This window comes from Geotrypetes seraphini, chromosome 2 (assembly GCF_902459505.1).
Source record: "Geotrypetes seraphini chromosome 2, aGeoSer1.1, whole genome shotgun sequence".
In the NCBI taxonomy this organism is placed as follows: domain Eukaryota; kingdom Metazoa; phylum Chordata; class Amphibia; order Gymnophiona; family Dermophiidae; genus Geotrypetes; species Geotrypetes seraphini.
This window is the reverse complement of record NC_047085.1, coordinates 113,735,265-113,763,108: the sequence shown is the minus strand read 5'-3', so window position 1 is coordinate 113,763,108 and position 27,844 is coordinate 113,735,265. Positions and strand designations below refer to the sequence as shown.

Genomic DNA, 27,844 nt, shown 5'->3' with positions numbered 1-27,844 from the left:
GTACAGAGAAGGGTGATGAAAATGATAAAAAAGGATTGGACGACTTCCCTATGAGGAAAAGCTAAGGCAGCTGAGGATCTTCAGCCTCAAGAAGAGAAAGCTCAGAGGAGATATGATAGAGTTCTATAAAATATGGAGTTGAGTGGAATGTGTAGATGTGAATTGCTTATTACTCTTTCCAAAAATACTAGGACTTGGGGGCATGCAATGAAGCTACTAAATAGTAGATTTCAAACTGGAGAAAATAAATCTTCACTCAACATGTAATTTAACTTTGGAATTCGTTATCAGAGAATGGGGTAAAAGCAGTTAGCTTAGCAGGGTTTAAAAAGGGTTTGGATAACTTCCTAAACGAAAAGTCCACAAGCCATTATTAAGATGGACTTGGGGAATTCCAATGCTTATTCCTAGGATAAGCCACATAAAATCTATTTTACTCTGATAAGTTACTCTGTTTTACTCTGGAATCTTGCAAGGTATTTGTGACCTGGATTGGCCACTGTTGGAAACAGGATACTGGGCTTGATGGATCTTTGGTTTGTCCCAGTATGGCAACTATTATGTTCTTATGTTCTTGGCCTACGTGTGTGAGTGTACTTATTGATTCATTAATCACTGTGCTTTTTATTCACTGCACCATTATTCACTTTTATGTTAGGCACACGAGAGATTTCCTGTGATGGTGTGCAGGTAGGGGCTTCCCGCCGCTGCCTTGTGTTTAGCGCTGGAGGCTTGTCCTCCCTTCGCTATTACCTCACACTGAGGATATCCCATTTCACTTTTCCTTTGGTGTCTGTTTCATATTAGTTTATTGTAGTTTAGGTGTTTTACCCGGTTCACTCTCTTACATCCAGGATAACCGCTCTCTGAACCGATTGACTACACTGCATTTTTGTTATTTCTTATGTTTTAACCAGCATTATGTTATCAGCAAGAAGTAAACAATGCAGGAAAGGTTCAGAAACCCATGTAAATTTTTCTATAGTTTGTCAATGGCTAAGACTAATTCATAACTTTTGGTATGTGCACCTTTATGATAAAATTTACATTCTCATGTTCTAATGTACTTTTAGCAAAGGTCAAAGTGCATCTGGTTTCTTATATGTGGTTTTGTGCGCATGCATGCACACATATACAAAAATAGTCATTCCATCCTGTGTTGTCAGAAAAGCAGTCACTTTTATTCCTAATCTATTACTAAATAAGATTTCCTAAATATTATAGTTTTGTTAGCAGAAATCTCTGATCTCAGACTCTTGCCACTGCATATTTATGTATATACATTGTAGAAGACACGAATGCAAGGGTGTAATAGAAGGGAATTCTGCTTTCACATCTGGGCTGTCTGCCATCATAAATGCTAGTACAGCTGTCCTTGCAATTTGCAGATTTTTCAAGCATGGATGACTGTAATGAGCAGCCATGAAGGTGCTATTCCATTTAAGGGAATGTAAAATAAATGTCATAATTTAAATAAAAAAAAAATAAAAAAAAGACACGTATAACATAAAATAAAGAGACACATTTTCTGTGACCTGACTTTCTCACTGTTGCCCCTCCCCCTCATCCCTTCTCTCCAGCTTGCAAAAGTAGCTATGAGCTAACCAGTAGGAAACCAGTACAAACACTTGAGCTGATTCAGAGCTGGATTTATCTATAAACTAGATAAGCTACAGCTTAGTGCCTCACACTTCACTAGCATGGAAAACTATTAAACCTAAAATTCACTTTTTGCTTCATATAGGGGGACTCTTAAATGTTACAGCTTAGGGGCCAGCCACACTGCACATAAATCTGTCAAGAATTTTAGACTTAGGGATCCTTTTACTAAGCTGTGATAGTGGTTTTAGCGCGTGCATAATTGCTGCCCACTAGACGCTAACACCAGCATTGAGCTGGCGTTAGTTCTAGCCGCATAGCGTGGGTTTAGCACGTGCTAAAATTCTGCGCGCGCTAAAAACGCTATCGCAGCTTAGTAAAAGGAGCCCTTAGTGGAATAAAAATTGTATAAGTACATATCTAAAATACGTTTTTAAAAATCTGCCCCGTGCTGATTGCTAAGGAACGTACTCAAACATTTTTCAGTTCAGAAACTAAGATTTCAGTTTACACCAAGCAATTACACTAACTCCTAGGTTCAACTCACAGACCTAATGCAAAGATAACATCAAGACAGCAACAGAAAACACTGTTAGCTGCAATGTTGTTCAACAATATTTCCTGCGCAAAGCTTGCTTCCATTTCAATTCTGGATCAGGCACCTCTGGGGTATGCAATATCCTGCAGCTCAGAAATCAGATTGTATTCCAGGGCTGCTGACAAAATATTACCATATAAAGCAGGCTGGTCTTTGCTGAAATTGTACCTGATACAGGCATGATTCAGTTATTTCTTTGAACTGTGAAGAGAAGCATGACATACCCAAGCTGACAAGTCCTCTAATTTCAAGGGAAACCAAACTGACAGTGTGTCTCTGCCTAAAATGAGCAGAATCTTTGCTGAAGAGGTGGGACTAGTTTCCTATGTTACTCATGTAATAACACATGAGGTGTCAAACCTTTCTCCAGATGAATGAGCATTTCAGATGTATTTTGATTTACTCTACTGATAAAACAGCTGGTCCCAGACCATTGCACAGCAATTAGTATATTAAGCATTTGCAAAGAAATGCATACAGTATTATAAGCTGCTACAGGCAAAATGTAGTGATCTGCTGAACAGCTATAAAGAATAGGGAGTGGTTGTCATAATGGGTGGTGGTAGGAGTTCACATGCTAATGGCCACATGCTCATCATTATTATTGTTATTATGTTCTTATATACCGCCATACCCAATGAGTTCTAGGCGGTTCACATCAATTAATTAATATCCGATCTGAACACGGATTTACAACATTTTGTCAGAGTTACAAGCAACGAGGAAGGAAATGTTGGAACATTTTAGCAGAAATTTATCGGAGTTATAGGCAGCGATGAGTTGGATTGGATGGAAAGAGGGAGGGAGAGAGCAACAAAGGAGGGGAGGGGGGAGGGAGGAGGGGGGAGGGCGGGAGTTGGTTTATTGCAGGTCCTAGGAAAGGGAAATAGGAAAATCGGCCATTTTATCTCTGCAGAAAAATGGTCTTAGCATGTAGGAATGACCCGTGTCAGCAATCACTAAGGCCCTATTTTTACTGCAGTTAAGTAAAAGGGCCCCTTACTATATTATTTTCCTTTCGCTTATTTATTTATTTAAAAACTTCATATACCGCCTGGAGTCACAGTGGTTTCCAAATACACACACATAAAGCAAAAACAAAATCAATACAAATCATTCTTCAAAATAATATCAACACATATGAAAATAAGACCTACAAATTCTTCATTAACGGATTTGAAAAAAATGTTACAAAAAAAATGCCGAAGCAACGTTAGGAAAGACAGATCAAAAGTATGCATCTACAAACAGCTTGGTTTTCAACATCTTCTTAAAGTTGTAGTGATCTGCACATAATCTTGGTGTGGTGACTAGGGTTACGGACCTTTATGTGAAGAAAATCAATAAAAACGAGAAAAAGGAAGCCGATATGGTTCTCAAAACTAATGGCGGAGAAAATAAAGGCGAAAGAGTTGGCATTCGTGAAATATAAAAAAACCAAAGAAGAGGAGTGTAGAAAGGACTACAGGGTGAAACCGAAAGAAGCCAAGAGAGAGATACTTCTAGCGAAAGCACAGGCGGAAGAACAAATAGCTATAAATGTAAAAAAGGGAGACAAAATTTTTTTCAAATATATTAGTGAAAGGAGGAAGATGAAAAATGGAAATGCTAAACTAAAATATGCGGGGAACCGATATGTGGAGAGTGATGAGGAAAAAGCAAATGTGCTAAACAAATACTTCTGTTCTGTGTTCACATAAGAAAATCCTGGAGAAGGACCGAGATTGTCTGGCAAAGCTACACAAGAAAATGGAGTAGATTCTGCGCTGTTCATGGAGGAGGGTGTTTATGAGCAAGTTGAAAAACTGAAGGTGGACAAAGTGATGGGACCAGACGGGATCCATCCCAGGATACTAAGGGAGCTCAGAGAGGTTCTGGCAAGTCCTATTAAAGACTTGTTCAACAAATCTCTGGAGATGGGAGTGATTCCTGGGGATTGGAGGAGAGCAGATGTGGTCCTTATTCACAAAAGTGGTCACAGGGATGAAGCAGAAACTACAGGCCGTTGAACCTTACTTCAGTTGTTTGAAAAATAATGGAAGTGTTGCTGAAAGAAAGGATAGTGTACTTCCTTGAATCTAATGGGTTTCAGGATCCGAGGCAACATGGCTTTACAAAAGGTAAATCGTGCTAAACGAACCTGATTGAATTTTTTGATTGGGTGACCAGGGAGCTGGATCGAGGACATATATTAGATGTAATTTACTTAGATTTCAGCAAAGCCTTTGATACAGTTCCTCATAGGAGGCTGTTGAACAAACTTGAAGGGCTGAAGTTAGGACCCAAAGTGGTGAACTGGGTTAGAAGCTGGCTGTCGGACAGATGTCAGAGGGTGGTGGTTAATGGAAGTCGCTCGGAGGAAGGAAAGGTGAGTAGTGGAATCTCTCAGGGTTCGGTGCTGGGGCCAATTCTGTCAATATGTTTGTGAGAGACATTGCTGAAGGGTTAGAAGAAAAAGTGTACCTTTTTGCAGATGATACCAAGATTTGTAACAGAGTAGACACCGAAGAGGGAGTGGAAAATATGAAAAAGGATCTGCAAAAGTTAGAGGAATGGTCTAATGCCTGGCAACTAAAATTCAATGCAAAGAAATGCAGAGTAATGCATTTGGGGATTAATTATTGGAAGGAACTGTATATGCTGGGAGGAGAGAAGCTGATATGCACGGACGGGGAGAGGGACCTTGGGGTGATAGTGTCCGAAGATCTAAAGGTGAAAAAAAAGTGTGACAAGGCAGTGGCTGCTGCCAGAAGGATGCTGGGCTGTATAAAGAGAGGCGTAACCAGTAGAAGGAAGAAGGTGTTGATGCCCCTCTACAGGTCATTGGTAAGGCCCCACTTGGAGTATTGTGTTCAGTTTTGGAGACCGTATCTGGCGAAGGACGCAAGAAGACTTGAAGCAGTCCAGAGGAGGGCAACGAAAATGATAGGAGGCTTGCACCAGAAGACGTATGAGGAGAGACTGGAAGCCCTGAATATGTATATCCTAGAGCAGGGGTAGGGAACTCCGGTCCTCGAGAGCTGTATTCCAGTTGGGTTTTCAGGATTTCCCCAATGAATATGCATTGAAAGCGGTGCATGCAAATAGATCTCATGCATATTCATTGGGGAAATCCTGAAAACCCAACTGGAATATGGCTCTCGAGGACCGGAGTTCCCTACCCTTGCCCTAGAGGAAAGGAGAGACGGGAAGATATGATTCAGACGTTCAAATACTTGAAGGGTATTAATGTAGAACATAATCTTTTCCAGAGAAAGGAAAATGGTAAAACCAGAGTACATAATTTGAGGTTCAGGGGTGGTAGATTCAAAGGCAATGTTAGGAAATTCTACTTTACGGAGAGGGTGGTGATGCCTGGAATGCACTCCCGAGAGAGGTGGTGGAGAGTAAAACTGTGATTGAGTTCAAAGAAGCATGGGATGAACACAGAGGATTTAGAATCAGAAAATAATATTAAATATTGAACTAAGGCCAGTACTGGGCAGACTTGCACGGTCTGTGTCTGTATATGGCCGTTTGGTGGAGGATGGGCTGGGAAGGGCTTCAATGGCCGGGAGGGTGTAGATGGGCTGGAGTAGGTTTTAATGGAGATTTCGGCAATAGGAACTCAAGCACAGTAACGGGTAGAGCTTTGGATTCTTGCCCAGAAATAGCTAAGAAGAAAAAATTTAAATCGAATCAGGTTGGGCAGACTGGATGGACCATTCGAGTCTTTATCTGCCGTCATCTACTATGTTACCAGACATCCAGGAAAACCCGGACATATCCTCTTTTTAGAGGATTGTCCGGGTGCCCAGAGTGATTTCCCAAACACGGCAGTTTGACCTTAGGTGGCATCTGGAGGGTGTTTGTGCATGCATGTGATGTCATCACATCGATGTCCATGCATGCGCAGACACCCTCCAGACGTGGTCCTGATCTCGGGGAGGATCATGTGGGGGTGGGGTGGGCTGGAACAGGGCAGAGATGAAGGCAGAATGGGGCGGAATGGGGCAGGACCAGGTTTTTTTCCTTTTTTTTAATAAAGGAAATCTGGCAACATTAGTTGTAACCCACTTTGGACAGCCCAAGGAGATGTGTTGACAGCCAATTCCAAATCAACACCAAGGCATGCAGATTCTGTTATGGAATGCTAGTAAACCCATTATTGACATGCCTGACATTTACACAGGCAGCAAATATAGGGGTTCTTTTATTAAGGCACGCTAACCGATTTAGCGCACGCTAAAGATTATCATGTGTTAAATGCAAAGGTGCCCATAGAACAGAACGGATGCCTTAGCATTTAGCATGCGCTAATCTATAGCGCACACTAAATCAGTTAGCACGCCATAATAAAAGGACCCCAGAACGGCTGGCTAGCACTCCTCATCCTATCTCAACTTCAAAAAACTAGTTAAAACCAACCTGTTTAACCGATTTGTAACCAAGAACTCTTAAAGCCTTATCCTTGTATACTACTTACATGTCCTCGATGTCCCTAAATTGTGACTTTTACTCTGTCTCTAGACTTCATTGTTATTTTTTTTGCTGACTGTCCAGCTCTTCTTATTGTAAACTGCTTCGAACTACTATGGCTTTGTAGGTATATAAAAATAAAATTATTATTATTATTATAATATTCCAAAGATAAGTATATCGAAGCACAGCAAACATGCAACCTCAGGATCTCATTTCATCATTTAGAATCTTCAAAAGACCTTAGTGGCAGCTTTCGTCCAACTCTCTTTAAATCCTTGCAATATAGATTAGCTGCTTCAAGGTGAGGATTTAAAGAGAGCTGGGAGAATGCTGCTGCCATTTTGATCCAGAGAAGAGCTGGGGCTTAATGACGAATGTGGCAGGGAAAGGTAATGAGGGGACAGAAGGTAGAAGAATAATGTTAAGGTAATATTTTTTCTACACAGTAAATTATGTTTACAGCTCTCCCTCTGGATTCACGGTTTCCCTACTCGCGAATTCGATTCGCGATTTTTTCTTCTTCTTTAGCAGCTGCCCGAACCTCCCCGGACCTTACCTAGTGGTCTAGCGGCAACGCGGGGCAGGATCGATTGTCCTATGCTCCTGCCCCTTGCAAAGCCATCATCAAAACGGGAACTCACGGCTGCCATTTTGATGACGGCTTTTCATCGGGAAGGAGCGTAGGAAGATCGCTCTTGCCCCGTACATGTGGCATATTGGATGCACATTCCCCTGGCTGAGTGGATTATATTAAGAACTATAATAAGAGAAGTCCTTTTATACTTAAAAGTTATAAGAGTGAAAGTAACTATCAGGAAAGGACTAATGGTGAGGATGGTGCATAAAACTTGGTAGCTCTGAAAGCATTTGAGCTCCAAGTGGCACCACTGAGGTCTTTTGAAGATTATAAATGATGAAATGAGACCCTAAGGTTGCATATTGCTGTGCTGAAATTTACACCAGCCATAGACACACTCTGCTCATAAATGCCCCGTCTGTTGCCCCCTAGCTCCGCCCATGTATATGCCCCAATGCATTTGCATGCTATACTACTTATGGCTTTATAGAATGGTACAGGGGTGTCCAATCTTGGCCCACACCAGGTTGGGGTTTCATGATTTCCCAAATAAATATGCATCTATTTGCATACAATGGAAACAGTGCATGTAAATAGATCTCATGCAAATTCATTGGGGGAAATCCTGAAAACTCGACTGGATTACGGCCCTCAAGGATCAATGTTGGACAACCCTGGAATAGAGCTTAGATGCTCTACTTGCACATTCATGGGTAAGTATACACTTAAGCATATACTGGAACTGGTAGTATTCTGTAAACTTATATCATAGCCCTGTGTGGATTTATCCTTCCATTAGGTCATTAAATTCCAAAGGGACATTACTTCTTTCTGTCCCTTCATTGAGAGGAATTCATTTTGAGGAGACTAGAAAATCTGCTTATTCCATTGCAGGTCCTAGAGAATGGACCCATCTCCTTTAGCTATTAGGAGACAGGCAGCCACTGCTTTATTCAGAAAACAACTGAAAATTCATATATCTGAGCCTAACAGGCAGGAAGCATAGTTTAATTAGTTTTTAATGTGGAGTGCGGCCATTTAGGTACACTTTCAGAATGTTTAGGTGTTGTTTATGTTTATTGGAAGCTTCTATACCACTACTAATGACTGGGGGAGTCAATTCAGAGCGGTTTACATAAGCTTTAGTAATGGTGTTACAATATATGAGCTTCAGTAAAGATGTTACAATACTTGAGCTTTAGTAAAGGTGTTACAATAATGAGTTAAATGTACCTATTTATACCATCTATGTACATATATTATTATTACAGTTTCTGTATATCATATATTCATATTTCTTTGTATTATTCGTGAGTTCATCCTTTCATGTTCCAAATGGGTAGTAGCCTGCTGTTTCCTCCATGTTGCTATTCTCCCTAATTGTTTCTTTATTTGCTAAAGTGTTCTGTGAAGAGTATCATCTTTATTCCTTTCCTGAACTTTTGGTGTCCTTTTCTAGTTTTAATTTCCTCGGGAGTTCCACCACATTGGGGCCATCACTGAGAACATTCTTTTCCGGACGCTTTTGTATTTGATGTCTCTGAAGGAGGATATTTCTAGTAGTTCTAGACTCGAGCGTAGGGTGCGAGCTGGTTTATGGTTGTCTATTCTGTTTGCTAGTTATTGCAGTTCTGAAAGATGAATGATTTTGAGTGTCAGCAACATGATCTTGAATTTCACCCTGCTTTCAATCGGGAGCCAGTATAACTCTTTCAGTAGTGGGTGGTACTCGTCTGCTTCGATTTTCCCAGCAGAAATATGGCTACAGTATTTTGTACTATTTGGATTTGCCTGATCATATACTTTGGGACGCCCAGCAGACTGCATTGCAGTAGTCAAAGATTGAACGTACCAGGGATATTACTACGTTGGACATCACTTGATGGGTTAGGTAGGGTTTTAGTCCTCTGAGTTTGCCATAAACATTTTTCACAATGCGTTGGATGTGTATTGTCATGTTTAGGTTTGGGATCTAGCCATATTCCTAGGTTGCCATTCCTTCCGTGGATGATTTTATAGTGTTGCCGTTCAGAGTTAGTTGGTAACTTGGGCTGCTTTCACCCCATTTGTTGATTAGAAGTAGTTCTGCTTTTTCCCTGTTGGCTTTTTACCTGTTGTTTGGAACCAACCAAAAATTTTCTCTAGGTCTGTCTTGACCTTCTGCTTGGTTTTTACATCTCATTTCTTCAGTGGGATGACCAGTTGGACTTTATCTGCATAGATATAGCATGCCCATCCTTGTTTTCTGATGAATTTCCCCAGCGTTTGGAGGAAGATGTTGAACAGCATGGGTGACAATGTTGATCCCTGTGGTACTCCGATGTCTGCTTCCTTCCAGTTGCTTGTAGCCCCTGCCACTCTACTCTCATTAGCCTTTTGGATAGAAAGGATTCTATCCATGCCATGACTTTTCCTTTGAGACCTAATTCTCCACATCTCAAGTTTAGCAGTGTGTGTTAGATTGGGTTGAAGGCTGCTGAGAAGTCCAGGAACCCCAGAGGCATGTCTTCTCCTTTAGCATGGTGATTGAGGACTGAGCTCTGTACTGCTACTAGTACTATTTCCATGCTGAGGTATCTCCTGAGCCCTGATTGGGTCTGGTCTAGTTTGATGAGTTTTCTAGAAAGTCTGATATTTGTTGGCAGGCTAGTTTATCTATTAGTTTAGATACCCATGGTTGGTTGGCTACAGATCTTCTAGGTCTTTTTGTTCTTCAGAATGGGCTTGATGACTGAGAGTTTCCATTTGAGTGGGACCTCTCCTAACTGTAATGATTTACTGATAAGGTCTGTGAGGTAGACGAGTCTCGGGCCTTCAAGTTCTCTCGTTGGGTATACCGGGCATGTGTCAAAGGATGGTGGGCCTGGTTTCACTCTTCTTAGTATTTTCTCAACCTGTATCTCCATGATTGGTTCAAACTCTTCCACTGTCTCCTGTTTTCTTCGTATGTTTGTCGATTGATATGTTGTTATTTAGGTTGTTGTCTCTCTGTATCTTCTTAATTTTCTCTGTGAAGAAATTGCTGAATTTCCCCAGGGAGTATTTGGTGGTGATTTCTTTTTGGTTTTTCCCTAGCAAACCATATACTATTTGGTATAGGTTCTTTGTGGAGTTTCCGACTTCAAGAATCTTTTTTGATAGGTATTCTTTCTTTTCTTTACATATTTTCCTGATGTAAATTCTGTTGATTCTAAGCCAGATTTTTCTAGCTTCCTCATCCTTGTTAGGTTTCCTCCATTTTCTTTTGAGCTTCCTTTTCTCTTTTTTTTAGATTCATGGTTTCTTCTGATGAGGTGAATCCATATTTCCCCTTATTTTTTGTACTTTTAATGGTCCGGTGCCTTGATCCAGAGTCTCACGTTCTGGAAGGTCTGTGGTCTTGGTTTTTACATCTCTGTGGTGTGTCTCCAGTCTGTTTTTGAATTTAGTGCTGTCTATGAAGCCTCTCCCTATTCTTGGTCTCATTCCAGAGGTTTGTGATTGTTTCTTATTTTCTGGTTGTCTTATCCCAAAGCGTATTAGTTTCAAGTTTCAAGTTTATTAGATGACTTGATTAACCGCTTAAACCAAGTTTCTAAGCGGTGTACACTTAAAAAGTTACATATGTTGGGTAACAAAACAGTCCATACAATTAATAAATAAACTCAATGTGCTAAAAATTAACATTGTTAAACACAAGGTAAGGAGGGATGAAATACAATTTGTAAAGAAAAGAAGAGACATCAAAGGAAAATACAACAGGATAATAAGACATTTAGGGGGAATAAAATAAACAAAGCAATGATGATCTGTCCATTTCACTTTTATAGCTGTGGGGTTTCAGTCCCCTATATCTTCCTCCCTGCCAAACAGTAATCTAAAGTGGACCCTAAGAGGGGACATGATCAAAACATTCAAGATAATGAAGGGAATGGACTTAGTAGAGAAAGAGAGATTGTTCACCCTCTCCAAGGTGGGGAGAACGAGAGGGCACTCTCTAAAGTTAAAAGGGGATAGATTCCGTACAAACCTAAGGAAGTTCTTCTTCACCCAGAGAGTAGTGGAAATCTGGAACGCTCTTCCAGAGGTTGTTATAGGGGAAAACACCCTCCAGGGATTCAAGACAAGGTTAGACAAGTTCCTGCTAAACCAGAACGTACGCAGGTAAGGTTAGACTCAAATAGGGCACTGGTCTTTGACCTAAGGGCCGCCATGGAGCGGACTGCTAGGCACGATGGACCACTGGTCTGACCCAGCAGCAGCAATTCTTATGTTCTTATGTGTGTCCTTTAGTGTGGGGGTTTTCCTTCACTGTTTAGTGTAGTGCTTGGCCTCCCACTTGCTGGACTATCTGTTGGGCTTTTTGGCATCCTGGGTCGTCTACATGAAGGTTAAAGTCACCACATACCCAGAAAGAGGAGAATTTTAGGTTGATTTCTGCAATAAGGTTCACTATATTTTGCCAATTTTCTGTGTCTAGGTTGGGAATGACATATGACATCATTACGCCCATTGTGTTTGTGTTTCCTATGCTCCTATTGTTTGTGCTGTTTTCATTTGCTGGAACCCCAGGTTTGATTTGTGTATTACTGCTACACCCCCTCCTCTCTTACCTATTCTATTTTTCCGCATGATGTGGTAGTCTGGTGGGTACACTATGCTTATGACAACCCCACTGTTCTCTGTGAGCCAGGATTATGTTATCATTAGGAAGTCCAGTTTGTGTTCCTCTATTAGGTCTGCAATCTGAATCTCTTTCTTGTTCACTGATCTCCTGTTTAGTAGGCCTCCTTTCTATGGTGTATTTTGTTTTTTCACTTGCTGGTTGGTGTGCATTTATTGTCTGTTTTTTTTTTTTTGGTGTGTTTCTGTGTTGCCAACCCTCTCTCCCTGTTGGTGTTGATCTTGTTGAGCCTTTGCTTAAACACATTTGTTTATTTGCAATTGTTGCTCTAGTGAATCTTTCCTATCTGAGTTCTGTGTCTTTGTTTTATTGTGTATAGCTTGAATGGACATACATTCAGGTTAAATTAGTATAGTTTCAGGTTGAATTGGTGGTAAATAATTCATCTTGGTGTATTTTATTTGAGAATTGTTATTTATTTGTGAGTTGTTACTTTTAGTCTATTTGGGTTGTGTTGCAGGTGGGGTTTTTTGAGAGTGATTGGTAGGTGGAGTTATATATGCAGGGTTAGCTTAGGGGTGGGAGGGCCTGGGCTGAGTGCACAGTGGGGCTGTGGAGACTATCTCAAAAGTTCTCCTAGCTGTTAACATATGCTTTGTCAAGGAAGCATTTTTCCAGAAGACCCTGGTAGAAGAAGTAAAAGATAAGAAAATGTTTGGAGCTGACAGATGGATTTAATCAGAGCAGGTAGATCTGCAGTAGAATGGCTGGCTTAAGCTTTAAGTAGATTTTTTTTCTTTTTTTTTTTTTTTTTAGTTCATTAATTTTATTGAATATTATAAGTAATATACAGAAAGCAGTTCAAATACATAAAAATTGAATAAGAAATAGTGATGTAGAAACAAAAGAAACCATAATTGCTGTTATTTGCATATAGTAGATTAGTAAGAAGAATTCAGAGTATTTGAAACTGCTAAGAAAAGAAATAGAAAGGATAGAAAAGCAGAGAAGATGAATTGAAATAAAAAAGAAAAAAAAGAGATAAAGAAAGAGAGAGAGAAAGAGAGAGAGGCAGAAGTGTCTACAAGGCAGAATGAACATATGAATCTAAGAATGACCAAGGTGATTTATTTCGCACCAAATTTGTAGATAAACGAGATATCGTGTTCTTTTCATATGCATATGATTCGAATTTGTGGTACATGCTTAAGGAGTTCCACCAAAAGGTGTAGTCTAGTAGTGTGGGTGACTTCCAATTTTTCAAAATGTGCATAAGAGCTGTCACAATCATGGTGTCAATAAGTTTAGGAGGACAGTTTGATAGTGCGAAACAAGGGTGTTGAGAACGAAGGATTATAATGTCTATGGAAATAGCTTCTGAACATTTGGTAATAGATTTTATGGTGTCCCAGATACGAGTCCAAAAGGAATGAACCATAGTGCAGTGAAGAAGCATGTGATCAAGAGTTCCAGGCTCTTTCAAACAGTTCCAACAGGTAGGGTCTTGTTTCAGTTTCGCTTTCCACATTCGAAATGGAGTCCATACTGCATTCCACATAACAAAGAACATTGATTGCGAAACTCTTGAGGATAATAGAGGGCGATTTGTAGATGACCAGAAGAGTTCCCAATCTATTTCAGAAAGCGTGGTCTTTAGGATAGAGCCCCAATGGTTCATGGATTGAGGTGTAAAGGTGAAGGTGTGATCTCTTAAGATGCTATAAAAAAGAGATATCGCCCTACCTTTCAGTAAAGCCAAAGTAGACCAGTGACGAATAGTTTGTTGAGAGGTCATAAAGTCAGGGCGCATTTGTACATTAGCTAGTATTTCAGTAAGCGTAAGCCATTGGGGATATATAGAGGATGGGAGTGAGTTTACAGAACAAAAAGTATCAAATGGGATAAATGAAGTGGAGGAGATCAATTGATGAACAAACCACACCCCTGCCCGTTGCCACCTCTTCCATGAAAGGGATCTACCCTTATTTTGAATTTTAGAATTATTCCAAAGGGACATAAGTGGGCCTTCAGCAACAGAGATCTCAGCCGCTGCATCTAATAGTTGAAAATAGATTTTTTTTCTAAGGAGGGCAGAGACCTGCTTGTAGCCACACTAGATCTGCATACTATGTTAATGTTTATTGGAAGCTACTAATGGACTGTGGAGTCAATTCAAAGTGGTTTGCATTTGTGCTGCCCGATTCACTGATTCAAATCAATTCACTTTGGTGAATCGATTTGAATTAATTCGTTTTCTCCATGAATCAGACTCACAGATTCAGTGACCAGGCCTCCCCCCGGTGAGGCCTGACATACCTCCAGGGCCTCCTAAAGCAGCAGCGGTGATGACTGGCAGGCAGATGCAGAGCTCTGAGAAGGTTATTTGTGGCCTGCCCTGCTGGGGCCTTCCCTCTGCCATGTCACTGATGACATCATTGATGACACGCCAGAGGGAAGCCCTGGTGGGCAGGCTGCAAATAGCCTGTTCAGAGCACTGCCTTTGCCCACTAGTCATCACCACTGCTGCTTTAGGAGGCCCAACGGTTTGTCAGATCTTACGGTGGGGGATGGAGGTGTCGATTGGGAAGTGCTGCATAGGGGGTTGGGAGGGAGGGATGGAAAGTTGCTGCACAAGGACGGAAAGAGGAAGAGTTGTTGGGCATGAGGTGGAAGAGAGGAAGGGAGAGATGCAAAAAAGCGGTAAAAAGGGATGAGAGAAGGTGAAGGGGAGGAAGACATGCATGGAGATGAAAGATGGAGAAATGTTAGACATAGGGTGGAGGGCAGGGCAAGATGGTACATGGGGAGATAAAGAAATGTTATCAGGTTTTGAAAATCTCTCTGGGCATCTGGACAGTCCTCTAAAAAGAGGACATGTCCGGGTTATCCCGGACATCTGTTAACCCTAGTCACAACAAATGAAAGGAAAATAACATAGTAAGGGGCCCTTTTACTTAAATGATAATGGAGGGAGAAAGGGAGAGATGCTGCATGGAAGGGAATAGAGAGGTTTGAGCCAGGGCAGAAAGCAGGGAGAGAGAGAACGACAAAAGAGATGGTAGATAGTAGGAAAGAAATGTTGGATATGGCAGTGGAAGGGAAGGAATCAACAAATCAAAAAAGTGGACACTAATAAATATAAATCCTTTAAACCGAAAAGGTGCTCAGAACTACAGTGATGGTAAGAAAATCACAAATGGGGGACAAGGCCCTGCAAGTGTTTTCAATAGTCTATCATTGCACCATCTTCAATCGGTAGAAAGGTTTAAACAGTGTCAAAATAAGTGTTTGTTTTAAAGTGTTCATTTCCTTATAAGAGCAATCTTCAATGCATACAAATGCAGATCATTATAGTAACTTAGCTTGGAGTACAGGTGAGATAGTCAGAAAGTTGTCTCACTTCAGCGGGAAGGGAAGGCACAGAGATGAAAGATGGATGGTGAACACGGAGAAAGAAGAAAATGTCAAATGGGCAGGAGACCCTGGTGAGCGAGTTAACAGAAGACAAACTGAAATCAGAGCCTGGGACCAACATGATTTGAATAATAAATTGACCAGACAGGCAAAGGTAGAAAAAATAATTTTATTTTCTATTTTACGATTACAATATGTCAGATTTGAAATGTGTATCCTGCCAGAACTGGAATTAGCGAGCACGAGCTAGGACCCAACAGAGAGAGGAAAAGTCTTTTTTTGTATATTTTGTTTACACCACAGCACAGATGTGGGGTTGGAGAGGGCAAGGGCAAAGGAGGGGGTGGTGGTGAAGAGGCTACAAAATAACCGTGCCAGAACATTTGAAAAAAAAAAAAAATGCCTAATTGGGCAGGAAAATCAAATTGAATCAAAATTTTTTTCCCTGAAATGGGCAGCACTAGTTTGCATGAACTTTACTAATGGTGTTACAATACATGAGCTTCAGTAAAGGTATTACAATATTTGAGCTTTAGTTTTGAGTGTTTTATTGTATTGAGGTATTTTATACCTTAGTGTATTTGATCAGCATCTTATGTGGATCATAGAAATATGATGGCAGATAAAGGCCAAATGGCCCATCCGCAGTAACCATTATCTCATTCTCTCTCAGAGAGATCCCACGTGCCTATCCCAGGCCCTTTTGAATTCAGACACAGTCTCTGTCTCCACCACCTCTTCTGGGAGACTTCTCCATGCATCTACCACCCTTTCCGTAAAAAAATACAAGGGTCATTTCATAAATAATGCACACTATTTTTAAAAATTTATTTTATTTTTTTCAAGTATTTACAGTCCTTCAATATAATCTCCCTGCTTTGCAATGACCGAGTCCCAACATCCAAGAAGCTTCACTATTCCATCCAAGACACCATTTTGTTCAGTTGCCAAATGGCTTGTGTAATGGCGGAAGAAAGCTCTTCCAGAGATGCAAAACGATGTCCACACATAGGTTGTTTCAACTTTGGAAAAAGGTCAAAGTCTGGTGGACTCATGTCTGGACGGTAGGGAACATGAGGTAACACCTCTTAGCCGTATTTGCATATTTTTCAATGACAACATTCCCTATGTGCTGGCTAGCGTTGTCGTGATGAATGAATGGCCTAGCCAAGAGCAACTGTGGTCAGGTTTTGTGCATTTTTCTGCATATTTTTTTAAAAAAATTACGCTAATACTTCTGTGACACTTCTTCCACATGGAACTTTGTGATGATGATGCCTTCGTGATCATAAGCAAAAATCATCATTTGTTTCACACATCGTTCATCAGTTGTTGATTTTGGCCTTCCTGGTCTTCCATCATTATCTACGTTCACACAACCACTCCGAAAATGAGTTGCCCACAAACTTCACATAACGCACTGTGGATTTCTGTCGGGCTTTTGCCACGTAGATTTTCAGTCTTAATGTACGACCTCTGATCGTCAACAGACACAGTACCCGAGACACCTGCAGACTCCATTTCTCACACTTGTCACAGCCACACTATGTACACTACAGAGCTGCTAAGCACACGTCCTGCTCCTTCAAGCACTGAAGTGAAAGTGAAACAAGGTTTACTGCAATCACATCATCCACTCCCCAATGTTGCCAACTTTTGCATTATTTATGAAATGATCCTTGTATTTCCTCAAATTACTCCGGAGCCTATCACCTCTTAACTTCATCCTATGCCCGCTCATTGCAGAGTTTCCTTTCAAATGAAAGAGATTCGACTCATGCACATTTATATTATGTAGGTATTTAAACGACTCTTATCATAGTTCCCCTCTCCCTCCTTTCCTCCAAAGTATATAGATTGAGATCTTTAAGTCCGTCCCCAAACCATTGGTTTAAATGTTTTTACAACTGAGTATGTTTTATTGTACTCTGCCATGTTAAAGGTGGATAAGTAATAAATTTTAACCTTTAACCTTATGTGACTAATGGGGAATAAATGTGGGCACACAGTTATAGAATTTCCTTTTTCGTGTGCAGGTGCATAAGATGTTGAAAGGAGCCAACAGAACTGAAGGCTTTCCAGTGTTAATGTAACATACCCGGAGATTTTATTCTAGTAAATACAGAAGCTGCTTGGGGTGGTTAGGAGATGTCATTTATTTTCTTCTTTACCTATCTGCTAAAAGAAAACAAACCTTATGTTTGATGAGCATCATTTCATTCTTACCTGTTTCTGTTCCTCCCCTAAGCCATCCCACATTGATGCTACTATTTTGGAAACTTCCCCAAAAGTAGCGTTTGGATTTTGACCCTTAATGGCTGCTTGGGTATCTCGAAAGAATAATGCATAAGCAGACACAGGCTTCTGTGGCTCATTGGGGTCCTTCTTTTTCTTCTTTTTGGGGGTTTTAGGCTTCTTTCCCATATCAGAAGCAGGCCGCTTCTCACCTCCATTGATCTGCAATCAAAATACACAAACATTAGTGGAAACCTTATTCTCTGTACATTTGCAATATTTAAGCATCTCTATCATCAATAACAGTAAGAACAAAGAAAGAAAGCAGCTCTGAAAGAGTCTGTAAAACTTTGTTCTTGGTTTAGTTATTTTTTCTATATTCGCATTTAAACTTAAAATTTGTGTCGTGCAGGATCCAGTCCGAATTTTGTGAGCCCAATTTTGCATAGAATATCTATAACAAGTAAGAAAAGGGACATCCAAGTCAGGATGTTTTCAATTAGGAAGATGTTTTACAAAAATCTCACTGAACATGGAGCCTTTTGTAAAACACCAATAAGGCTATGAGAAACAAATGTGTATTTGATAGCACACCCATGGGAACAGCTATTTTATAAGAAGTGTGTTCAGAAAATGAGTGGCATCACTCAGGATTCTGCATGTGTAAATGTTGGCATTGAAAGCATAATTTTATAACAGGGCATCACACATATGTGCTATTTTATAAAGAAAAGTAGGAATCTAGACATGCCTAGATTACAGATGTGGACATTTACATCACCCCTAGAGACAATGTAAATGTCCACACCTATATTTTGCATGTTGTGGATAAATTATATCATACTTGCACACTCTGCCCAAACTCCACCCATGTGCATGCCCACTGGTAAAATACATGCCCTGATGCACACATGTGGTCACTTATGCCCAAGAATGACTAAAGGATTAAGTGGCAGTACTTGATTTCATAACACTGGGCATGCAAGAAGAGTTGACGAAGATTAGAGTGAAAAACTTTTTAAAATGATGTTTTCAGCTGAGAAATAAGCACACCTGCCCCCTCAATCACTGGTGCTAACCCCTGAACCAAATGAGCCATCAGTAGAGCAGGTATAAATACTAACAGACTTCGCCGTTATAAAAGATTTATTGATAAAATGTTTGCATTTTGGGCAGGCAAATTTAACAATTGGTTAAGTATAATAATTTACCAGACTCAGGGCTCCTTTTACCAAGGTGCGCTAGTGGTTTTAGCGCCTGCTTAGCGCGCAATGCAATGCCACACACGCTAGATGCTAACGCCTCCATAGAGCTTGCATTAGTATTTTTCGTTTAGCGCGTGGTTTGCGCACACTAATCTTCAGCGTGCGCTAAAAACGCTAGCGCACCTTAATAAAAGGAGCCCTCAGTCTTATTACACCTTTCGAAAATCTATGAAAACGTATCTTTTTGAAAAATTTGTAAAGTAAATGTCAGTTATACTCTGTATTCTCTAAGAATGTATTATCACTGAACTGTTCTGTCTCTCTTGAATGTGAACCGCCTAGAACTAAATGGTATGGTGGTATACAAGAAAAAGTTTATTATTATTATTATTTTTGAACCTATGCATGTACGAGGGGCCACTGAAAAGTTCTCAGCCCAACCGAGAAGAGAATGAGGTGGAGCCATGAAACTTACATGTTTTTCCATGTTTCTTCATTTCATTAAAACAATAACTATTAAGAAACATGTGGAATAACTTGTAAGTTTTAATTTTAATAATTTTTATTGGTATTTAAAGAAAAAATCATACATATGTAAATCTCAATACAATACAATAGAATATAGATCGTATCTAGTGAAAGCAATGGAAGTAAGGAGAACAGATAGAGACATCTATTGAAACAAATGGAAGTAAAACCCGGATGTCTCAATCCGTCCTCCTTTTTCTGGAGCCAATGGTAACCCCAGTCTTTCCTCTTCTCTATCTACAAATTTCTGGATATTGAGGATTGGGTGATCATGCTCACAGTAACCTTGCCTGGGCCTTCTGTAGCCCAAACACTTGGCCTTCTCTGGTGCTCCCCTATCCAGATACTAAACAGTGCTGGCTCTGCTCAGCTGCTGAGATCTCTCCCTAGACAAATTTGCTGGGCTCTTTCAGTGCAAATTAAAATAAATAGCACAAGAAAAGTTTACGTCAGTGTTTCAGAATATACCGCCCACTGGTTAGATTAGTAGCCCACATTGTCTCAGAAGTCCAGAACAATCTAAATTATAACATTGCATCTTTTCCTGCAAATGTTCTCTCTATAAATTTGCAGTCTATCTAAACTGGCATTGTATTTTTGGTTAGGTAGAAACAAGTTGTTATTTGATTATACTGAGGACCAGCCAGATTATATCATAAGGACTGAAAACTGTTCTATGAATTGTTTGATACGTAACAATAATCTCTTTCTTGAACTGAATTTCTTTATATTCCCCTAAAAGGGTCAAATATACATAGAAAGAAACTATGAAAAGAAAACCGTAACCAAGCAAAACTGAAGACAGGGAGATGTGAGAAAAGCTACAGCCAGCCAATTTAAAAAATATTAGATAAGAAAAACATCTCAAAAACTGTTCTAGAAAATAGAAAAATCATGGGAAAATATAGAAGCAGACAACCTCTTAGGTAAAGGGCTTGAAAACTGCTATCTACAGGTATCACGATAAATGCTTATGAATAAGAATTGCAGCTTATCTATTTTTAATATCATTGTTCCTACCATCCACTTTTAAAACCAATAAGAGGAAATATTTTTTTCAGTCAGAGAACAGTTAAGCTCTGGAACACATTACCAGAGGATGTGGTAAGAGTGGTTAACAAAGAAGAGCTTAAAAAAAGTTTGGACACGTTCCTGGAGGAAAAGTCCATAGTCTGCTATCGAGACAGACATGAGGGAAGCCAATTCTTGCCCTGGGATCTGTAGTATGGAAAGTTGCTACTATTTGATTTTGTGCCAGGTACTTGTGACCTGGATTGGCCATTGTGGAAACAGGATACTCGGTTACATGAATCATTGGTCTGACCCAGAATGCCTATTTTTATGTTCTTCTGTTTACCGTCTAAATGTGGCACTCCATCATAGAGTTACTCCAGTTACATGTCAAAAAACTGATGAAATCGCATTGGTGGTGGTTCCCTCTCCAGATCCCATGTCAGTACTGACATTTAAAGCACCCTCTCCTGATTTCCACACCATCCAATCCCCACAAACACCACATTCTTCACTCCTACAATAAGCCCTCAACAGACCAAGCAGGGTCAGACTATCTATGCTCTGAAAACCCCCAACTCTCCACCCCTCCCCGACTCCTTGGACTCACAAGTGGGAATGTTTCCTTTCCACTCTTACCCATTTTGCTCCCAACTTCAAAATTGTGCTGATGACTCCTAGCAACAAGTCTTATTCTTGTGATCCAAAGCCTATTTGCTATTCTTTCTGACATCATCATATGAATTTTAGTCCATATTCAACTATGATCTACCTGCTCCATACTAAATTGTTTTAAAGGCAAAGTAGCATTTCCTGAGATTTGTCACCCATCCATTTTGGATTATAACTCATTCTTTCTTCTGGTTTCCTTTCTAGAACTCTTCCCTTGCTTGTCACACCCAAGGATTTTTTTTTTCCATTCCTTAATCATCTGATGCTTTTCTTTATCATCTGCCTTCAAATTGCAAACTCTTTCAAGCTGAGGGCTGACCATTCAATAAGTTCCTGCTTTTTCCATGGATCCATCCAGAAGGATAACGGAAGCAGGCATAGGGAGCTCAATTTAAAGTTAATGAGAAAACAGGGGAAATTTGTTAAGAACCGATTGTCTTTGAGATGTAAGATCAGTCACAGGCTTTTGCATTTTATCTCATAGAATTTCTGAAGTAGTTTTAAAGTTTTAGATCTAGTACATACAATAGCAGCCCAAATAATATTTTGTTTCAGGTGATAAATTTGATTTCTTATCCGTTTAATTTACAAATTTAGGGCCCCTTTTATCAAACTTTGGTAGAGCTTTATATCTCAGGCTGGCAAGGTGATGCTCATTCAATTCCTATGAGCGTCCGAGCATTTATTTCGCTGGCCCATGGTATAAAGCTTTACCGCAGTTTGATAAAAGGAGCTCTTAACTTTTTTGATGGATTTATGGGTGGTTTTGTTGTGGGAGGATTTGTGTATCTGGCTAGTTTTCATTTTTATATGTTATTATATGTTTGAAGTAGTACAAAAGGAAGTGGGAACGGACAATGAACACTCCACTGAAGATCACTGATGTAAAACCAACTTGTTTATTTCATAAAAGGACACAAGCAGAAGCTTGCTTATATGTTTGAAATCATTTTAAATTGTAACCTGCCTAGTTCTTCATGTAGATATAGTGCAAGATATAAATATTAAAATACATATTACAGTGCAGACTCCTGTAATTAAAATATTAATATAAAATATACGTATATTTTTTACAAAAAGAGCTCAGATCTGTTGCTTAAATCTGTATGCTATCTGTACGTAAGACAAAACAAACACAATCCGAAAGAAAAAAGAACCTGTGTTCCATGCACAAATCGAGGAACTCTACAACCAAAACAAATGCATGAGATAAATCAATCCAAAACCAGCTATGCCAAATGGTCAGACCCATAAGAGAAAAGAATCTATGAAGAAATTATTTAAACAATGCATTCATAGTATGAAAATGGGGCATTAGTATGATTTTTGTATACAGTTGATAATACTGCTCTGAACAGGTTTCTCAGAATGCTTACCAGCTCGGTCAAATTCACTGGTAGTGAGGAAAGTACAACCAGAGGAGAAATAAAAGTAATATATATTTTGTAAGAGTCATGCCTCATAAGATCCCTAAAGATGTAGTTAGCCCTCCTGTCATGGCTCATTGCTTAATTACAGTGATATATTTATTTATTTATTTATCACATAGAAAAAAAAACCCTTTCACTTATTAAAAAAAACATACATTGTTAGTACTGCACATGTTAACATATCAGAAGAACATATGCTACAGAATTTAAGATGATCAAGCAATGGGTACATCACCGATATCTAAATGTCCCCCGATAATTAAAATAATGTCTGTAAGCATATTTAAAACAAACTGGAATGGAATCAAGGCGTTTAATGGAACTAGGAGAGCTGGGTTTTTTTTTTTTTTGCATACCATCTTGCAGTAATCGGAGCAGTTTAAAATAGATTTTAATCAAGCGCCATCTGCATAATAAACTGAACAACACAGAAGTCTATTAATAGTATGTATCATATAAAGTAAATATTGCAAAGTACCTACAGAATAAAGAGAGAACAGTATGTTCCCATACTACTGGGCTAATAGTCTTTTATTTCATTATTTCCACATGTTGGTTTTCCTGCTGTTTGAAAATTCATTGCAGAGTAAATTTGAGGAATTACAGTGTTGAAAAAGTCCACAAAGCCCCTAGGATGGTCTGTATTTTTACACAGTTTATACTCGAATTGCAAAACCACTTCAAATTTGTGATTTTTTTTTTTTTTTGGGGGGGGGGGGGGTGGAAGGAGAGGAGTTATGAAGTTGTTGTAAAATCTTGAATTAGTTTACCATGAAAGTCACTAACCTGTGGTAAATCACTACCAGAGGTTAATGACTCCTGTGATAAAGGAACAACACATCTTGTGATCAACTTTGCAAACTGTGTTATTCTGCTTTCTGTGACTATTGGGCCAATAATATAGTATATGACTTGATGCAACCAAGGAGTCTTTCTTAAAGGGGTCAACATGGTAAAAGAGAAGTATAGTCTGGGGGTCCTCCTTTCCTCTAAGATCTCAGCCCAACAAACAGACAAGATGTGATATGAATCAACTTAATTGAGAGGAAAAGGGTCTAATGAGACCCGTTTCACTGACAAAAGCAGCTTCTTCAGGGATCTACCAGAGGGTCAACATCAGTTTAGTTTAGTTTATTAGGTTTTTATATACCAGCTATCAGGATTATCTAAGCGGTTTTATAATCAGGTACTCAAGCATTTTCCCTATCTGTCCGGTGGGCTCACAATCTATCTAACATACCATGCAGCTGAAAATAAAGTGAAAAATCAGTTAATGACCAAGTGTCAACGATTCAGAAGAAGGTATCCCAAGAGGATACTGAGTGGGAAAATTGCTGGGAAGACACAACAGGCAAAAAACAAGAGTTGACAGATCAAGAAGAGGATGATAAGACGATCGCAGCACAGGAAGAGAAAATGAAGACAAAAAAATATTACCAGGACTTAAATTGCAAGGAGCCTAAGGAACAAAATGGGAGAATTAGAAGTCATGGCCAAAAAAGTGAACCTAGACATCATTGGGGTCTCTGAAACATGGTGGAACGAAGAAAACAAATGAGAAATAGCACTGCCGGGGTACAAACTCTGTCGCGAAGACAGGTCAGGTCAGAAAGGAGGAGGGATAGCCCTATACATAAAAGATAACATACACTCGACCAGAGTGGACACAGCAGCAACGTCCAACAAATTGGAATCACTATGGGTTAAAATACCAGGAAGGAATGGACCCGAGATAAAGATGGGCCTATACTATCGACCACCTAGGCAAACCGAAACAAACGATGAAGAAATGTAAGCCGAGATGAAACGAGAATGCAAAAACGGTAACACGATTGTTATGGGAGACTTCAACTATCCCGGGATAGACTGGAGTCTTGTAAACTCAAAATGCGCTAGGGAGACCAGATTCCTGGAGGCTATACAGGATTGCTTCATGGAGCAGCTTGTCAGAGAACCGATGAGAGGGAATGCCACTCTGGATCTAATCCTAAATGGGCTAAGAGGACCTGCAAAGGAAGTGGAAGTAGTGGGGCCATTGGGAAGCAGCAATCACAATATGATCAAGTTCAAAGTGGAAGTAGGAATATCGAAGGGAAAGAGAACCACAGCGACAACTTTTAACTTCAAGAAAGGAAACTATGAAGTGATGAGAGTAATGGTAAGGAAGAAACTTAGGGAACAGCTCCAAGAAATCGCAGACTGTAGAGCAAGCCTGGTCTTTATTCAAGGACACAATGAGCGAGGCGCAAAATCTGTATAACCCCAGATTTAGAAAAGGATGTAAAAAGAGCCAAACCAAAGACCCGGCGTGGATAACTAAAGAAAGTGATAGGAGACAAGAAACATTCATTCCGGAAATGGAAAAAGGACAAAACCGGGGAGAACTGGAAAGAGCACAGGAAGCATCAAAAAGAATGTCACCTCATGGTTAGAAGAACAAAAAGAGAATATGAAGAAAGGCTAGCCAGGGAAGCACGAAATTTCAAACCGTTCTTCAGATATGTTAAAGGGAAGCAGCCGGTAAGGGAGGAAGTGGGACCGCTGGATGACGGAGATAGGATAGGAGTGGTGAAGGAGGAAAAAGAAGTGGCGGATAGACTAAACATGTTCTTTTCGTCTGTATTTACAAAAGAATACACATCCAACATGTCGGAACCTGAGAAAATCTTCAAAGGAGATCACGCTGAAAAATTAACATCCATGGAGATAAGCCTTGAAGACGTACACAAGCAGATAGATTAAAAACAGACAAATCTCCGAGCCCGGACGGAATCCAACCTAGGGTATTGAAAGAAATAAAGGAGGAAATAGCGGAACTACTGCAGCAGGTTTGCAATCTATCCCTGAAAACAGGCATGATCCCGGAGGATTGGAAGATAGCTAATTTGGCTGCTCGGGGCAGAGAAACCATCTAGCAGCCGTTGCTGCTGCTCCTTTAAAACAGCCCTCGCGACCCCGAACCAGCCCGACAAGATTCCTCACTGAAGAGGCTGTCAGCCTAATTGAAACACCGACGTTGATCTTACTGCTGGGCGTGCGAGCTTGCTCCGCCCCCCAATCCCTGCCGGGACATTTAAATTTGGCTGCTCGGGGCAGAGAAACCATCTAGCAGCCGTTGCTGCTGCTCCTTTAAAACAGCCCTCGCGACCCCGAACCAGCCCGACAAGATTCCTCACTGAAGAGGCTGTCAGCCTAATTGAAACACCGACGCTGATCTTACTGCTGGGCGTGCGAGCTTGCTCCGCCCCCCAATCCCTGCCGGGACATTTAAATTTGGCTGCTCAACGGCGCACAGCCGTTCGGCGCGCCGGCTAAGGCGCACGGCAAAGGTGCGTGCGCCTTAGCTCGCGCCTTTGCGAAGAGACTGAGCGAAGCATAAACAATCCACCTATAATCTAACCACAAGACCTGATCCTTCAAAACTTCACAACAAATGAGAAAACCCCCTACAAACAACAAACTTAAACCAAATTTAAATCAACACCTCAATCAATCCAAACCAACATCACTTAGGGGCGTGGCCTGACCGCCACAGAGACCACACATATGAAATAACTACTCCTCTTCACTCACACTCGAAGTTGATTAAAAAGTGCTTAACAAAAATAAATAATTAAATAATAATAATAATAATAATAATTTTTACAACTTCACCAAAATATAACTGCCTAAGTCCATATGTCACCTCCAAAATCGGCGAAAAATGAAAATGCTCCATCCGCGTCAACCGGAGGGAAAAAGCCGAAACCTGATCTGAATACGCCAGAAAAAATGGCACCGAAAAACGATGAGGCTTCACTAGACCTGCTCCTGAAAGAAATAAGATCAAATAGGGGAATAATTCAGGAGCAAGTTGAAGAAATCAAACTTTTAAGAGGTGAAATTGAGGCAATTAATTCCCAGTTTGTAGATGCCCGACACCGTTTAGACGCCCTGGAGGAAAAAACATCTGTCATATCATCACTACAAGAAACGGTAACTAAACATGATAAACTTATTATCAATTTACAAAGAAACTTTGAAGACCTTTCTAATCGCAGCAGAAGATCCAATTTAAGAATCATTGGACTACCTGAATCATCGGAGGGATCTGATATGATTTCCTTTCTTTCTACTCTTTTGCCTGCTACCCTGGGTCTTATCTTTTCACCTCCTCTGGAAATAGAGCGAGCTCACCGTGTACCGTCTCACCTTTCTTCATATGCCTCATCTCCCAGACCCATAGTGGCTAAACTGCTCAGATCTCAACAAACGCTCCAAATTCTAACAGCAGCTAAATCTAAACCTCAACTGCTACATCAAGGCAAGAAGTTCTTCATTGTTCCAGATCTAGCTAAAACTACAGCTTTAAAGAGAAAAGCATTTCTCTCACACCGACAGAAACTTAAAGATATCGGAGCCAAATACGGTCTTATGTACCCAGCCAGGATGAAAGTAACTTATAACAACCATACTACATCTTACACTGATCCTGAAGAGCTGGCCGTATTCCTAGATTCTTTGAAAATACACTGACACATTGAACTCTCATTATCTTGATTTGCCTTTATGTTCTCTTGCTATAATCTATATGACTATATAATTTATTATTTCATAAATAAGCACACCACTTTTAGGTTCCCTAAATTTTAACGAGTGTGAATTAAGTAAGTTGTTCCATACGAACTATTTCTACGTGCTCATAGAAGCACTCTTATACTGTATTATTTTAAACATGATAGTAAGGTCACATCTCTTTCTGACCTTACATTATGCTGTTACTGATAGTATATTTGCTCTTATTTTTATGTTTTCTTTCTTTCTTTCACTTCCTTCTGGCAGAAAATGTATAGATGTGAGATTTGTTAGTTGTTCACCTATGTATACCTCCGTGCTCATAGGAGCACCCTTGAACTGTTATACTATAAACATAGCAATAAGGTCCCTTTTGACTACATTGCATGCTGATATTTCTTGCTTTTACTCTTTCTTCTCGTATCTCTCTCTGTTCTTCTTCTTTCTGCTTTCTGACAGGAGTGTCCTTTATATTTTGATATATTATGTTGATTCTCCGATTTCTCTGAAAATGGGCGGATTCTACTGCATTGTAGTAATACTTATTATGACTTATGACTGACTTACACATTTTTTCTTTTAATGTGAATGGTTTGAATCACCCTATTAAAAGGAAAAAGATAGCCAACTATATCATTAATAAACATCCTGATGTGGTTTTTCTACAGGAAACTCATCTCACGCCTGCTACCACTTTGAAATTCCAACTTAAGGGATATTCCACTCACCTATATTCTCCTGCAACTCTACGTAAAAAAAATGGGGTATCAATATTGCTTAATGATAAACTTTCTCCTGTTATTCATTCCTCTAAAACGGATACAGAAGGTAGATGGTGTTTGGTACATGCTGCGTTACACTCGGTGGATTTTGTTTTTCTTAATATTTACGCTCCAATTCTAGACCATCCAGAATTTTTTCATGAGCTTCAGACGGTATTGATGGAATATGGATCTT

General features: G+C 39.9%; 1 protein-coding gene across 7 annotated transcripts in view; it reads right to left on the bottom strand.

The window, feature by feature from the left end:
• TOX (thymocyte selection associated high mobility group box) overlaps positions 1-27,844 on the bottom strand; it is a 650,413-nt gene that overhangs the window by 77,375 nt on the left and 545,194 nt on the right. For all 7 annotated transcript variants that reach the window (XM_033933702.1, XM_033933701.1, XM_033933696.1 and 4 more), the window contains one exon: positions 17,479-17,709. In XM_033933702.1, the coding sequence (XP_033789593.1) occupies positions 17,479-17,709 (231 nt within the window). The remainder of the gene's footprint in view (positions 1-17,478; positions 17,710-27,844) is intronic.